This window comes from Procambarus clarkii, chromosome 37, assembly GCF_040958095.1.
Source record: "Procambarus clarkii isolate CNS0578487 chromosome 37, FALCON_Pclarkii_2.0, whole genome shotgun sequence".
NCBI classification, from domain to species: domain Eukaryota; kingdom Metazoa; phylum Arthropoda; class Malacostraca; order Decapoda; family Cambaridae; genus Procambarus; species Procambarus clarkii.
Window position 1 is genome coordinate 22700146 of NC_091186.1, and position 15668 is coordinate 22715813.

A 15668-nucleotide genomic window follows, 5' to 3' on the forward strand; every position below is an offset into this window, starting at 1 on the left:
TTCTCTCATTGTGACTTGGTCATGTACTGACACCAGAGAGGAGGAAATGTGACCCAACCTGTAGAGATGGGCGCAAATCTCATGACCCATACCTATAAACCAGTAACGCAGACTACAAAGCAGCGGCTGGAGCAGAGAGTGGTGATCGGTTGCGTGAACACCCATCCAGACAAGCAGCAAGCAATAGAGGCAGTCTCTACTGCAACATCAATGGTGCTCTCACAGATTTGCTAACAGATTTTATTCTAACGTCTGAGCACCATTTGGGCCTGTATTTAACAGTGATGTTCACAATGAGCGTGTATCCAAATAGTGCAGTACCACACCTAATGACTCTGTATTCAGTGTATGCAAACTCTTAGTTAAGGGTTCACATATATATTGTAAATGAAATATTAATCACACTAATGCAGATGATGTTAATGTAAATAATGTGGCAATCTGTGTACACTGCACATTCATCAATGTGATGTCTACCTACCTACCTACCTTGAGTAGCTTCCGGGGATTAACAGCCCCACGGCCCGGTCTCCCGGTTGATCATCTGGTCAACCAGACTGTTGGGCATGGCTGCTCGCAGCCCATCGTATGAATTACAGCCTGGTTGACCAGTGATGATACAGTTTATATGTCTATATGCAAGGTTTCAAACCCTTCTCATTTGCAAGACTTCAACTTCACAGATGATGGTTAGTCAGTCATTCAAACTTTTTCTAGCAGTTATCAAGACAAAAGCTTGTCATATACATACCTTTATTTATGAAGTACTCTTGTCCCTCGATTTTACATCGTTCTGATTTATGTTATTTCAATTGGTCATTTTGATTTAAATCCATATTTCCAGAATGCATCTTTTACATAGAGGAAAGTTAGTAAGTGCATTGCCAAACCCTTAAGTTAATAACATACCGAGTGAGATGCTTGGATTCTTCATGAACCTCCATCTCCATACTCTTGAAGTCATTGAGTTCTTTCCTAATGGCCGCTTTATCCCGCGGAGTTAGACGCGTCCATGGCTTGTCAGCACGACGGTCATACTCGTGCGCCTGAGTCACCTCTATATAGTCATTGAAGCGTATGATCTGTAAAAGCATAAATTATGGTGTGAATAAGTCACAATAATGTGGCTGAAAATTAATATACAATCCACACAGGTAAAGGAGGAAAATAATGATAGTTTGATGGGGCGTCATCATCAGGGGCGACCAGCCCCTGATGATGTTACAGCGTACCTTGTCCACGTCCCCCACAGCCAAAGTGGAATTTGGTATTTATTTTTACATAAATTTCCTTCCCTGAACATGTCTATCATTTCACAAAGAAAAAACATTTTTTGGAAACACTTTATTTCATGCACACGGGGAATGTCACAATAAACTCGACACATCACAGTGGTTAACGATGGAATTTTGTTTTTAGTTATGAAATATTGTATAAGAAAATGTTAAAGTGCACTTTGTTGCTCCCAGTGTAATAACCCTACCTGCTCCTCCCTTACTCAACACTGCTTGCAGAATCACTGTGACCCCTCACTGACCTACCCACTAATATCAAAACTGAGATATTAAATGAGGGGGGGGGGGCAACAAATGAAGGGTTTATTAATTTAAAGACCATGAATAAAACCTTAATTGTACACTGCCACCACCTTCCCGGGTCTCGAATGTGTCTAGATTACTCATCTCCCAGGAAGGACAGAAATCAATAATCGTGAACTCAGAGGGCATATGAAACTTGGTAATATTGCTTGGGGAATTAATTATATAAATCTTTTAATTTACTTAGTGAGAATAGAGGGACTTCCAATACAGCACATAGCTATGGGCACATACACAATCTGAGTCAAGAACATAAATATGTAACAACAAATAAAATAATGAAGGAACGTTGATTAAAGACGTATGCAAATATTACAGTAAAAATGCTCACCAATGCATGACTGTCTAATATGTCCTCCTTAGCAAGTTCAAGTTCTGGCCAAGTGTGCCCTCTCCAACAAGTGAAATTCCTAACCATTCTTGACATACCTGTCAAGAAATTCCTAGCCTAGCCATTAAAAAAAAAAACAAGCTGCTTCATATTGACATGAGGAGGAAAACAATAGCAAAGGCCCAGGAGATGAGAGTAAAGAGCGAGGGAAAAATGGATGCGGAGAATAACAGGGACATGTTATCAACCACGAGAAAGATATTAGTAGCACATCTGGAGAAAAGACTTCACATCATCAACTTGAATAAATTCTATGAGCAGGTTACATAGATCTGACACAAAGAACAACTGAATATTTTTTGACTGTTGGAAAGCTTCGGCACAGGGCAATAAAGATGTCACAAGATGTCCTCACACAAGAAGAGTAAAGATGTCAAGAAATAGGAGTAACTGGGAAGGTGTTCCAATGAATAAGTGAGTACCTAACCAACAAAATGCCTATAAGATGAGAGATTTGAGAGTGGCAAGATATTACCAGCAGAGTTCCACGATGGTTAGTATCAAGACCTATCTGGTTTCTGAGCAATGTAAATTATTTCTAGCAGGAATAGACTCCTTCCACTCAAATCTTTTTTTAATAATATACAAATTTTTTGGAAAAATATGCTGGAAGACTACAAGAAACCAGAGGATGGCATGGACAAATTGTAGGAATGAAATGACGATGGAGAGTTTGACCCAAGCGAAGAGTAATCAAGCTGGGTGCTATGAATTGGAGGCTGGACACTAAGTATCACATGGAAAAGGAAACTATCCTAGTCGACAGAGAAAAACCATTTTGGGAGGTGTAAGTCACACTGAACCTGTCTCCTGAAGTTGACCAGACCACACACTAGAAGGTGAAGGGACGACGACGTTTCGGTCCGTCCTGGACCATTCTCAAGTCGATTGTGAGAATGGTCCACAATCGACTTGAGAATGGTCCAGGACGGACCGAAACGTCGTCGTCCCTTCACCTTCAAGTGTGTGGTCTGGTCAACTTACATTAGCCACATTATTGTGATTCATTGCCTGCACTGTCTCCTGAAGTATACATCAAACTGACATCATCACCTGCATACACATCTGCATCTGACCAAAGAGCCAGAGCTCAATCCCCACAAGCACAACTAGGTGCTTGCAATGCTTGCAACAGAACTGACTATAAAAAATAAGTAATTACTCACGATCCTTCAGACCACTAATATAAGATTCATTCTGGAATATGTGGCAGCAGTATGACGTCCCAATTTATTGAACAACAAGTTTAAATAGAGTCACAAAGTATGCTAATAGACTAATTTTAGAGCAAAGAGGTAGGAGTTGCAAGGAAAGGCCAAAGAAATTAAATATCACTCAGGGTAACCACAGTTACCACATACTGTGCAAAATTCTCTGTGGAAAAGACAGGGCATACATGGAAAACAATTTTGAATGGGTGGTACAATACTGGAGTGAGGGGGAAATGCTGTGAGGGGTACTGGAGTGAGGGGGAAATGCCGTGAGGGGGAAATGATGTGAGGGGTACTGGAGTGAGGGGAGAAATGCCGTGAGGGGGAAATGCCATGAGGGGTACTGGAGAGGAGAAATGCCGTGAGGGGTACTGGAGTGAGGGGGAAATGCCGTGAGGGGTACTGGAGTGACGGTACTGGGGTGAGGGGGGGGGGGGGAAATGACATGAGGGGTACTGGGGTGAGAAGGGGGAGGAAATGCTGTGAGGGGTACTGGGGTGAGGGGGAGGGGGAAATGATGTGAGGGGTACTGGGGTGAGGAGGGGGGGGAAATGCCGTGAGGGGTACTGGGGTGAGGGGGAAATGCTGTGAGGGGTACTGGGGTGAGGGGGGAAATGCCATGAGGGGGTACTGGAGTGAGGGGGGAAATGCTATGAGGGGGTACTGGAGTGAGTGGGAAATGATGTGAGGGGTACTGGAATGAGGGGAAAATGCAGTCAGGGGTACTGGAGAGGGAAAATGCTATGAGGGGTACTGGAGTGAGGGGGAAATGCCGTGAAGGGTACTGGAGTGAGGGGGAAATGCTGTGAGGGATACTGGAGTGAGGGGGAAATGCCATGGGGAGGGGTAATGAAGTGAGGGGGAGGTGCCATGGGGGTACTAGAGTGAGGGGGAAATGACATGGGGGTACTAGAGTGAGGGGGAAATGACATGGGGGTACTAGAGTGAGGGGGAAATGCTACGGGGGTACCGGAGTGAGCAGGGAAATGCCACTGAGGGGGGGTACTGAAGTGAGGGAGGGGGGGGGGGGGGGGGGGAGAATGCCATCGGACATAGACAAGGACACAATCTATAGTACTGTATCATCCTTTGCAGATGACACTTGGATTTTCATGAGAGTAGACAACATACAGGACACGGCAAACCTCCAATCAGATGTAAATCAAGCCTTTCTATGGGCTACAGAAAATAATATGGTGTTCAACGAAGATAAGTTCCAGCTCATGCGCTACGGAAAAAAGGAAAATATAAAAACAGAAACCATGTACAAAACTCAGTCAAATCATAGCATAGAACGAAAAAGCAATGTAAAGGATTTGGGTGTACTCATGTCTGAAGACTGTACCTTCAAAGAACACAATAAAGTAGCCGTCACAACTGGAAGAAAAATGACAGGTTGGACAACAAGAACCTTTCACACTAGAGATGCTATAAAATAATGATGCTTTTCAAGACGCTAGTGTTCTCTAGAGTGGAGTACTGCTGCACAATGACAGCCCCTTTCAAAGCTGGAGAAATTGCTGACCTGGAGAGTGTGCAGAGATCCTTTACTGCTGGAATCCACTCAGTAAAACATCTAAACTATTGGGACCGACTAAAGAGCCTAAACCTGTATTCTCTTGAGCGCAGGTGGGAGAAATACATAATCATTTATACGTGGAAAATATTAGAGGGGCTGGTCCCAAACCTGCACACACAAATAACATCACATGAGACCAGGAGGCATGGCAGGATGTGCAGAATATCCCCCGTTGAAAAGCAGAGGTGTAACAGGTACTCTGAGAGAGAACTCTATCAACATCAAGGGCCCGAGACTGTTCAACACGCTTCCACTACACATAAGGGACATAACTGGCCGACCCCCTCACAGTGTTCAAGAGAGAACTGGATAAGCACCTCCAAAGGATACCTGATCAACCAGGCTGTGATTCGTACATCAGCTGCATCCAACAGCCTGGTTGACCAGTCCAGCAACTAGGAGGCCTGGTCAACGACCGGGCCACGGGGATGCTAAGTTCTGGAAGCACCGCAAGGTAACCTCAAGGTAAGGGAGGAGGGGTACTGGAGCGAGGGGGGAATGCTACGGGGGTGCCGGAGTGAGGGGGAAATGTTACGTGGGTACCGGAGTGAGGGGGAAATGCTACGTGGGTACCGGAGTGAGGGGAAAATGCTACGTAGGTACTGCAGTGAGGGGTAAATGCCATAGGTGAATGGGGGGGGGGGTACAGGAGTACTCACCTAATTGTGCTTGCGGGGGTTGAGCTTTGGCTCTTTGGTCCCGCCTCTCAACTGTCAATCAACTGGTGTACAGATTCCTGAGCCTACTGGGCTCTATCGTATCTACATTTGAAACCGTGTATGGAGTCAGCCTCCACCACATCACTGCCTAATGCATTCCATCCGTTAACTACTCTGACACTGAAAAAATTCTTTCTAACGTCTCTGTGGCTCATCTGGGTACTAAGTTTCCACCTGTGTCCCCTCGTGTCCCACCCGTGCTGAAGAGTTTGTCTTTGTCCACCCTGTCAATTCCCCTGAGAATTTTGTAGGTGGTTATCATGTCTCCCCTTACTCTTCTGTTTTCCAGGGATTAAGGGTTAAGCTCCTTTAGCCTTTCCTCATAGCTCATACCTCTCGGTTCCGGAACAAGCCTGGTGGCATACCGCTGAATCTTCTCTAACTTTGTCTTGTGTTTAACTAGGTATGGACTCCAGGCTGGAGCTGCATATTCCAGGATTGGTCTTACATAAGTAGTATACAGGGTCCTGAATGATTCCTTACACAAGTTTCTAACGGCAGTTCTTATGTTGGCCAGTCTAGCATATGCCGCTGATGATATTCTTTTGATGTGGGCCTCTGGGGACAGGTTCAGTGTGATATCAACCCCCAGATCTTTCTCTCTATTTGACTCTTGCAGGATTTCACTTCCCAGATGATACCTTGTGTTCAGCCTCCTCCCTTCACCTAATTTCATTACCTTACACTTTCCTGAGTAGAACTTTAGCCGCCATTTTCTAGATCATTCCTCCAGTTTGTCCAGGTCAGCCTGTATAGTCTGTCTATCTTCATCCATCTTGATTCTTCTCATAATTTTTGCATCATCAGCAAACATTGAGAGGAACGAGTCTATACCCTCCGGAAGATCGTTTACATATATTAGAAACAGGATGGGTCCAAGTACTGAGCCCTGTGGGACTCCACTGGTGACATCTCGCACTCTGATGTCTCCCCCCTCACTGTTACTTGCTGTTTCCTGTTGCTTAAGTATTCCCTTATCCACTGGAGCACCTTCCCTTTTACTCCTGCCTGTTGCTCCAACTTTTTTAACAGCCTTTTATGGGGTACTGTGTCAAAGGCTTTCTGGCAGTCCAGGAAAATGCAGTTGGCCCACCCTTCTCTTTCCTGCCTAATTTTTGTTGCCTGGTCATAGAACTCTATTAAACCTGTGAGGCACAATTTACCATCCCTGAACCCATGTTGGTGGTGCATTACAAAGTTATTTCCCTCCTGGTGCTCTACAAGCCTTTTCCTCACGATCTTCTCCATCACCTTGCATGGTATACAAGTTAGGGAAACTGGCCTGTAGTTCAGTGCCTCTTGCCTGACACCCTTCTTGTATATGGGACTACATTAGATGTCTTCCAACTTTCTAGTAAGTCTCCTGTTTCCAGTGACCTGTTATACACCATAGAGTGGCACACTTAGTGCTTCTGCACCTTCCTTTAGTATCCATGGTGAGTGTCAGGCCCAACAGCCTTTGTCACATCCAGCTCCAGCAGACACCTTTTGACCTCATCACTGGTGAGGTCAAATTCCTCCAAGGTTGCTTGGTTTGCCGCCTCCTCATTTAGTGCAGGGGCTTCTTGTTCTGTTGTGAAGACCTCCTGGAATCTCTTGTTGAGTTCTTCACACACCTTGTCATTCTCTGTGTATCTGTTCTCCCCTTTTCACAGTTCCATCACTTGTTCCTCCACTGCTGTTTTCCTCCTGATGTGGCTGTGGAGCAGCTTTGGTTGGGTCTTGGCTTTACTTGCTATGTCATTTTCAAACTGTCTCTGCTTCCCTCCTCACTCTGAGGTACTGTACTCATTTCTGGCCCTCTGGTATCTCTCCCTGCTCTCCGATGTTCTGTTATTTCTGTAGTTTCTCCATGTTCTTTTACTCAGTTGCTTCACTACCTTGCATTCCTGATTAAACTATGGGTTTTTCTGTTTTTCGTTTTTCTCCTTTTGGACAGGGATAAACCCGTCTGCAGCTTTCTGGCCTTTCTGGGTGACAAAATCCATCATGTCCTGCACATTCTTGTCTCTAAGTTTTGTTTCCCATGGTATTCCCCTGAGGAAGTTCCTCATCTCGTCATATTTTCCTCTTCGGTAATTTAGTCTTTCCCTCTGATCCCATCTTTGGATAGGTTATCCCTACCTCCACCAAGTACTCAAAAGTCAGTACACTGTGGTCACTCATTTCTATGGGGGCTTCAACTTTGACTTCCCTTATTTCTGACTCATTCAAGGTGAATATCAAGTCGATTCTAGCTGGTTCATCATTGCCTCTCACTCTTGTGGGTTCCTTGACATGCTGGCTTAGAAAGTTCCTTGTTGCCACTTCCAAGAGCTTAGCTCTCCACATATCTGCACCACCATGTGGGTCCCCAATTCTCCCAGCCTATCTTTCCATGGTTGAAATCGCCCATGATTAAGAGTCTTGAGCCATTCCTGCAGGCAACTGAAGCTGCTCTCTCCATTATATTAATGGTTGCCATGTTGTTCCTATCAAACTCCTGTCTAGGTCTTCTGTCATTTAGGGGAGGGTTGTAAATGACTGCCACTATTATCTTAGGGCCACCCATTGTTTTAGTTCCTGTTATGTAATCTCTGAATCCGTCACAGTCCGGAATTTCCATCTCATCAAAACTCCAGTCCTTCCTTATCAACAGGGCCACTCCTCCACCTCCTCTCCCTTCCCTCTTTTTCCTTACTATATAGTAGTCCTTTGGAAACACAGCATCTGTTATGACTCCTGAAAATTTTGTTTCTGTGAGTCCTATTACATCAGGGTTTTCTTCTTGTGCCCTTTCTGCCAGTTCACTTGCTTTATTGGTAATCCCATCAATGTTTGAGTACATTACCTTGAAGCTCACTTTCTTATATCCAATTTCACCCTCACTCCCCACAAGTGTAGGAAGTTGTTCCATGGTCATTGCTACTTGGACAGGCTCATCCTCCTGTGAGGTAGTTGCCAGGGGTTCAGGGGGAGGTGGAGTGGTGGATGGAGGGCTTAGGTCTTGCTCAGGCCTGCTTGGGGCAGGAAGAAGTCCTGAGGGTGAGGGGGCAGGGATTGCTTGGGGAGAGGGAACGCCCTCCTGCGGTGTAGTTGACAGGGGTTTGGGGGGAGATGGAGTGGGGGATGGAGGGCTTAGGTCTCGCTTGGGCCTGCTTGGGGCAGGAAGAAGACCAGGGGCTGGGAAAGCAGGGAATACTTGGGGTAAGTGAGGGGTAAATGCTTGGGGATAAAGCAGGGGAATGCTTGGGGAAAGGAAGGAATACTTGGGGAGTGAGGGGTAAAGGCTGTGGGTGGGGGGGGGGGGTGGGGGGGGGGAGGGGGGGTTACAGGAGTGAGGGGCAAATGCTGTGGGGTACTGGGGTGAGGGTGAAATGCCATGGGGGGTACTGGAGTGAGGGAGGGGGGAGTAGTGCCGTATGTGGTACCTGAGGAGGAGGAGGCCGGGGTAAGGGGGAAAACACATGTCAGAATAGTGAACAAATGTAATGTCCAGTACTAAGAAGTGAAGTGGTGAAGGAAGACTCTAAATACAGCTCTAAATATAGGTATGACATCTCAAATGACTGCAACCCATGTACCAATCAACTGAAAGTTGAAAAGAGAAGACCAAGGTCGACCCTTCCACAGGTGTAATTAGGCAAGTGAGGAAGTGCTGGTGGTCTGTAACAGATCATACAACTCCATAGAAACAATTGGGCAATTTCCTGCAGACAGTGGCAGACCAACCAGGTTGTGCTGCGGGCCTGCGGAATGCTTCAAAAACAACAGCCTGACTGTTCATGTTATCACAGGTCATAGGGAGTGAAAGAACTTGTGGTGTACCCACTCCAGGTAAATGCTGCCCACTTCTTCCACCCCTCCCCCCCCCTTCCCCCACCCTCCTTAAAAAAAATCTATCTAGTCAGCATTGAGGCAATTCATTTTAAACTGCTAGCTGCATTTAAATTTATAGGAATTACAAAAAAATATTCTTTAATTATTTTTCAGGATTTAAATATACTCAAGAATAAAGATTTTTGGCTTAAATAACCAATAATGTATGAAAATTGTAGGCTTTAATTTTTGCAATGTTAAAAATTATTGTCTAAAAATTAAGTTCAAATCCACATATAACATGTCTGTGTAAATATATGCATGAGTTTGTGTTATATCTTATTCACACATTAATAAATGACAACGAAGAATATACACTGTTTATATGATTCATACTCACAAACCAATATGCAAATCTAAATATTGACCATACCACAGAGGGACATCTTTAAAGGCTACCGAGAAGGCTAAAAATAACTGGTGAATGTAGGGAATGCAGCAGCCGGAAACACCTCGCGAGCCCAACCTTCACTCTCACACTACATATAAACAAACAGTAACTCAAGATGACGTAACCAAACCTAAACATCTCAAGATAGATGACTTTTCAAGCCATCTATCTTCAAGAGTGTGAACCTGACTCAACCCCCAATACTTTGACTGAACTGAATTTCCTTTTGTGATATCTGTTGTGTTCACATTCATGAACTCGAGCTGCTCTTCATCTAACAGGTATGCTTTACCCAGGAGTTGGCACCATGTGCAAGGTGTCCTGCCAGAGGTACAAGTGTTACCATTGCCCACATTAAGCACTCCCCTCCACTCTCCTCCACCAGTCAATGACCATCTCCCCTATTGACTTAATATTAATAAATATTACAACATTTATGCCCATTTTCATGGATTTATTATTTAATTTCATACCAGTTTCTAGGCTATATTATACTGTATGCCTTTAGAGAGGTATGGTTAACTGTTCAAAACTTTAGTTCACGATTCGAGAAAACTTGTCTCCCGTTTGTTAAAACCACATATGTCGACAGGAAGGGATATGTCAGCTTAGGTTAGGCTGTGTAAGGCTGAGTTGAGTTGGGCTGGGTTAGGTTGTGGGTCAAGTTGGGTACGCTTAGGTAGGTTTTAAAATATATTGACAAACAGTCTTGTGTACGATGTTACTTTTATCTGTAAAACACTATTATTACCGAGTATCTAAATTATAATACTGTATATTAAAAAATAAAAAAAGTTTACCTGACGTCTGAGATGTATACAGACCCTGAACTAAATACCTTGAATTTTATTACTGTTGTCCATTCCAAGAAAGGCTTATAGGGATTACCACTAAACTTTATGAGAGCAAGTGGCAACACGTGTCACTCAACGCAAAACAATCCGGGCAGCCAGCCAGTGGGTGAAGATCAGGTCCTTTAAATAGACCTTGGGTAGCGTGTCCTTATCCTTAACAACTGCGGAATAAACATACCCTATGCGTTGCATACGTTACAATCTCTCTTTTCTAGAAAAATGCCAGCATATGCAAGAGCACAGTGGAGAGAGCACACCAGAGTTGGTGTGCTCATGTAGATGTTGATGTAAAGGCACAATGAAGCACACCAAAGCATGCTGGGAAAACAAATTTTTAACGTGCTAGTAAATACACAAGAACATAAGTACCCTGGCGAGCACCCTGGCATGCCCGGGCACCCTGGCGAGCACCCTGGCATGCCCGGGCACCCTGGCGAGCACCCTGGCATGCCCGGGCACCCTGGCGAGCACCCTGGCATGCCCGGGCACCCTGGCGAGCACCCTGGCATGCCCGGGCACCCTGGCGAGCACCCTGGCATGCCCGGGCACCCTGGCGAGCACCCTGGCATGCCCGGGCACCCTGGCGAGCAGCCTGGCATGCCCGGGCACCCTGGCGAGCAGCCTGGCATGCCCGGGCACCCTGGCGAGCAGCCTGGCATGCCCGGGCACCCTGGCGAGCACCCTGGCATGCCCGGGCACCCTGGCGAGCAGCCTGGCATGCCCGGGCACCCTGGCGAGCAGCCTGGCATGCCCGGGCACCCTGGCGAGCAGCCTGGCATGCCCGGGCACCCTGGCGAGCAGCCTGGCATGCCCGGGCACCCTGGCGAGCAGCCTGGCATGCCCGGGCACCCTGGCGAGCACCCTGGCATGCCCGGACACCCTGGCGAGCACCCTGGCATGCCCGGACACCCTGGCGAGCACCCTGGCATGCCCGGACACCCTGGCGAGCACCCTGGCATGCCCGGACACCCTGGCGAGCACCCTGGCATGCCCGGACACCCTGGCGAGCACCCTGGCATGCCCGGACACCCTGGCGAGCACCCTGGCATGCCCGGACACCCTGGCGAGCACCCTGGCATGCCCGGACACCCTGGCGAGCACCCTGGCATGCCCGGACACCCTGGCGAGCACCCTAGCATGCCCGGGCACACGAGCACCCTGGCATGCCCGGGCACACGAGCACCCTGGCATGCCCGGGCACACGAGCACCCTGGCATGCCCGGGCACACGAGCACCCTGGCATGCCCGGGCACACGAGCACCCTGGCATGCCCAGGCATAAACATCCAGGTTATAAAGTGAAGCTTGTGCATAGCACAGTCATATAATCATGGTGGTGTGACGTATCCGACTCCTGAAGCAGACAGTGCATACCGAAGCATCCGTAGTGATGTGTGAACAGCTCCAGATAGACTGTGAAATTAGGACAAAGCTTGCACAAACTGCATTCGTGTCATTGTGTTGTCATGTATCCAACTCTTAAAGCAGACAGTGCATACCAAACCACAGTGACGTATGAATGGCTCCCGCAAGATGGCGAGGTGCCCAAGTGGCTGCCAACTTCAGCAACTCTTAATACATCATCGGCAGAATGCTTCTCTAAAGCAGGTGGCAGCCCCAGGTAACAGACAAATGGTACAGCGGATGGTGCCACCAGGCAACAGACGGCACAAGGTGGTGGTGTTACCATGGAATTTAATATTTATAAAGAAATGAAAAGTGCCAGTAGCACAGGCACTCAGTGTAGTGTGGAGGATGAGCCTGGATAAAGGGGAGATACCAGAAGTGCCTAAATCAACAGATAAAACTCCCCTATAAAAGGAATGGAGCAAAGCATTGGCTAAAAATTACAAACCAGTCCCACATATTAAAGGTTTTTGAGAGAGTGATCAGGAGTCAGATCTGCGAAAAGCATGATCCTCCTGTTCTAAATCTATGACAAAATCACTGATGCATTAAAAGAAAAACAGAATGCAGATGTGGTAAACATGGACATGGCAAAGGTGTTTGATAAAGGAACATGGAGTGACAGCCACAAAATGAGATCAAGAGGAATAACAGGAAAAGTAAGGCAATGAATATTAAATTTTCTGTCAGATAGAATACAAAGAGTAACAGTCAAATAAAAACGAGTCCAAACATAGTTAAAAGCTCTGTACCTCAGGGTACAGTCCTTGTACCACTGCTTTTCCTTATTCTCATATCCGATATAGACAAAAATACAAGTCACAGTTTCATATCTTTTGCAGACAAAAAAACAGCATGAAAAGTACTTCTGTTGAAGACATTATTAATTTGAAGGAAACATCACATCCTTAACAGAACAACAAAATTACAATCAACAGAATAAGGAGTTGCATGACACTAATGTAATTATAAATAAATAAATATGCTAATCTTGTTTGAGGAGCTGTTCACTTGAGACAGTTAAGCAAGTTCCAGCTGCGTCTGGGTACAAGTGACAGGATGAACAACCCAGCGGGTTTTCTTCCTATTGGGGAGTGTTGTTACATGCTGTTATGGCGGTTTGTCCACTCACAAGATGAGTGGCGCTGCCCGATAAACTCGCCCCTCGGGACAAAATTTAAAATTTAAATAAAAAATAAGTTTGTTACACAAGACAACAAATAGAGTAAGCAGTTACATGACAGTCTGAACATGTCTACCGTATATACAGTACTCACTTTCCGTTCCCGAAGCTCTTCAAGTGTCGGTCTAAAGGATAGCTTCCGTAATAGGGTTTTTCTTTTTTCTTCCTTCTGCTTTCTTGCTTCCTCAGGAGTAGTTCCTGCCGAAATGGTGGTAATTACAACATGCAAATTCAACTAAGTTTATCGAGGTAATAAAATACAGTACATCCCAAAAGGGTAGTGTTTTGACCGTTTCTAAAAATTTGTGTCCCATCTTAGAAATGTAATCTCATATTTTATTTATATATTTATATTTATATATATATTTATATTTATATATATATATATATATATATATATATATATATATATATATATATATATATATATATATATATATATATATATATTATTTATTTATTTTCACAGTATATTACATACATAAAATGTGCATTAGATTAAAAAAATATACAATACTGTATTGCAAATTATATATTTTTGTAGTAAAAATAAACTTAATTGACTAAACTCGATACAAAAAAGCAATAGTCCTACCCAAACCATGAAATCTAAAGTAATTTCAAGCATATTATTAACATTTTCATTAACAAACAGAAATTAAATTAAATCAATAACAATAGTAGAACATTTATAGAGTACAATGGGATTACACAGCACACATGAACCTACTTTTAAGTATATTTCTTTCTTCTAATTCTTCAGCCGTGGGTCGCAAACTCAAACGTCTGGAAAGAAAAGTACCAGTTAATTATTTTTCAATGTACTGTACTGTACTGTATTGCAGTTTAAAATGAAGCTGTAACATCAAAGAACAATCACTAGTTCTCATTAATTTTGCTTAAGATATTAATGCTGTACATTAATAAGTCCTTCAGTACCTCTTAATTAGAGTGAAGGTAATGAATGGTTACCTAGCAAGAAGTTTGGCCACAACGGACTTGACCCAAGACCGCCGCTGCCGCTCCTTCAACCAATCCTCTTCTCGTATTGCCATCACAATCAGACCATCTTCCCGAGGGATTCGAAAATAATTTTGGACCACCATGCTTCCAATTATTTTATCACAGGTAATGCCGAGACCAAAATAATTTGCTATGATATGATTACTGCTCGGACCAGCCGTGCAATTATCATGCACCACTTAACACAATTCATCCATTACACTCGGAGCGCCAAACATGAGTTAATGCACGATCGCCCATGCTTCTTCTCCGCCAATCATATGCACTCTTCATTACATCAACTAGACAAAAATTTCCAAATCACATTTTCATCAGCCAGCCGTATTTAGATTAATCCAATAGGGTACTTTCCATTAAAAACCATAACCTTTGTAAGGGATGCACAGTTCAAGAGACTTCCGAGAATCGTGCAGTATGTAACCTGCCTCACTGGCCAATTGTCAAGGACTGCCATCAAGTGAGCCACCTCTCTCCCACCATCCGTAACCTCCCCCTCTTCCACCACTGTCACATCCCCTCCCTCCCTCCCTCCACCACAGCTACCTCCCCACTATATCTTCCCCTTACCTCCCTCCACCACTGCCACATCCCCCACCACATCCCCCCTTTCCTCTCCATCCACAACTACCACCTCTACACCAAGCCAAAACTTTGTTGTTTTTTCTTCACATTTAATAAACCAGATATGCAAGTGCACGGTAACTATATACATCAACAGTAACTACAGAAGACAACTGATATCTGGTATTTAAAAACACTATGTTAACTTCACATACTGTACTACAGCATTAATTTCTGAATTCTGTAGCCTAAAGAAATGCTTAAGTAGCCGAGATTAACAACTTGAATTAGGAATTAATTCAAAGTTTGCTCAATCATTTACCTCCAGTTATAACATAATTAAAAGCCCTGCAAAAAAAAAAAAGAAATAATAAACTTTCCATTATGAACTGAAGTTAAAATTGCAAATATAATAATGTGTATTAGATGATGGTAGCCACTTTGGATATGGAAGCAACAAAATTCTCAGTGCTGATGTCAGGAATGGCAAGTATAATCGGAAAGACATGAGCTGGCACGACGACACGCGATACAGACGCTCAGGGCCGGTCAGTATCAGGTCATGGACACACACTACCAAGAAAAGTTTGTAGTCAAGGTTACCCACATCCAACAAACACAGCCAGGCTACAAATGATTCCTCGTCATGGAATCATTTAACTAATTTAACATTTAAAGTTACAAATTTGAAAACTAATACACATATGCCAATATCATATTGTTACATTATTCAGATATGCTGTGTATCTACAACAGAAATCCATTTTTCTTAGCTTTCAATGTTTTTCACTAGAATATATAAATATTGTCACAATGAGTGACTGCATTCAAAAACTTGCATTCCCAAATGCAAAGTACCACATTTTTTAATCAAAATGGGAAGAATCTCTCTCA

At 44.4% G+C, this 15668-nt stretch overlaps 1 protein-coding gene across 14 annotated transcripts in view; it reads right to left on the reverse strand.

Moving 5' to 3' along the window:
- LOC123765891 (phosphatase and actin regulator 2) overlaps window positions 1-15668 on the reverse strand; it is a 568756-nt gene that overhangs the window by 11985 nt on the left and 541103 nt on the right. For all 14 annotated transcript variants that reach the window (XM_069337250.1, XM_069337256.1, XM_069337255.1 and 11 more), the window contains 3 exons: window positions 13921-13976; window positions 13285-13388; window positions 910-1082 (listed from right to left, as the gene is read on the reverse strand). In XM_069337250.1, coding sequence (XP_069193351.1) covers window positions 910-1082; window positions 13285-13388; window positions 13921-13976 — 333 coding nt within the window. The remainder of the gene's footprint in view (window positions 1-909; window positions 1083-13284; window positions 13389-13920; window positions 13977-15668) is intronic.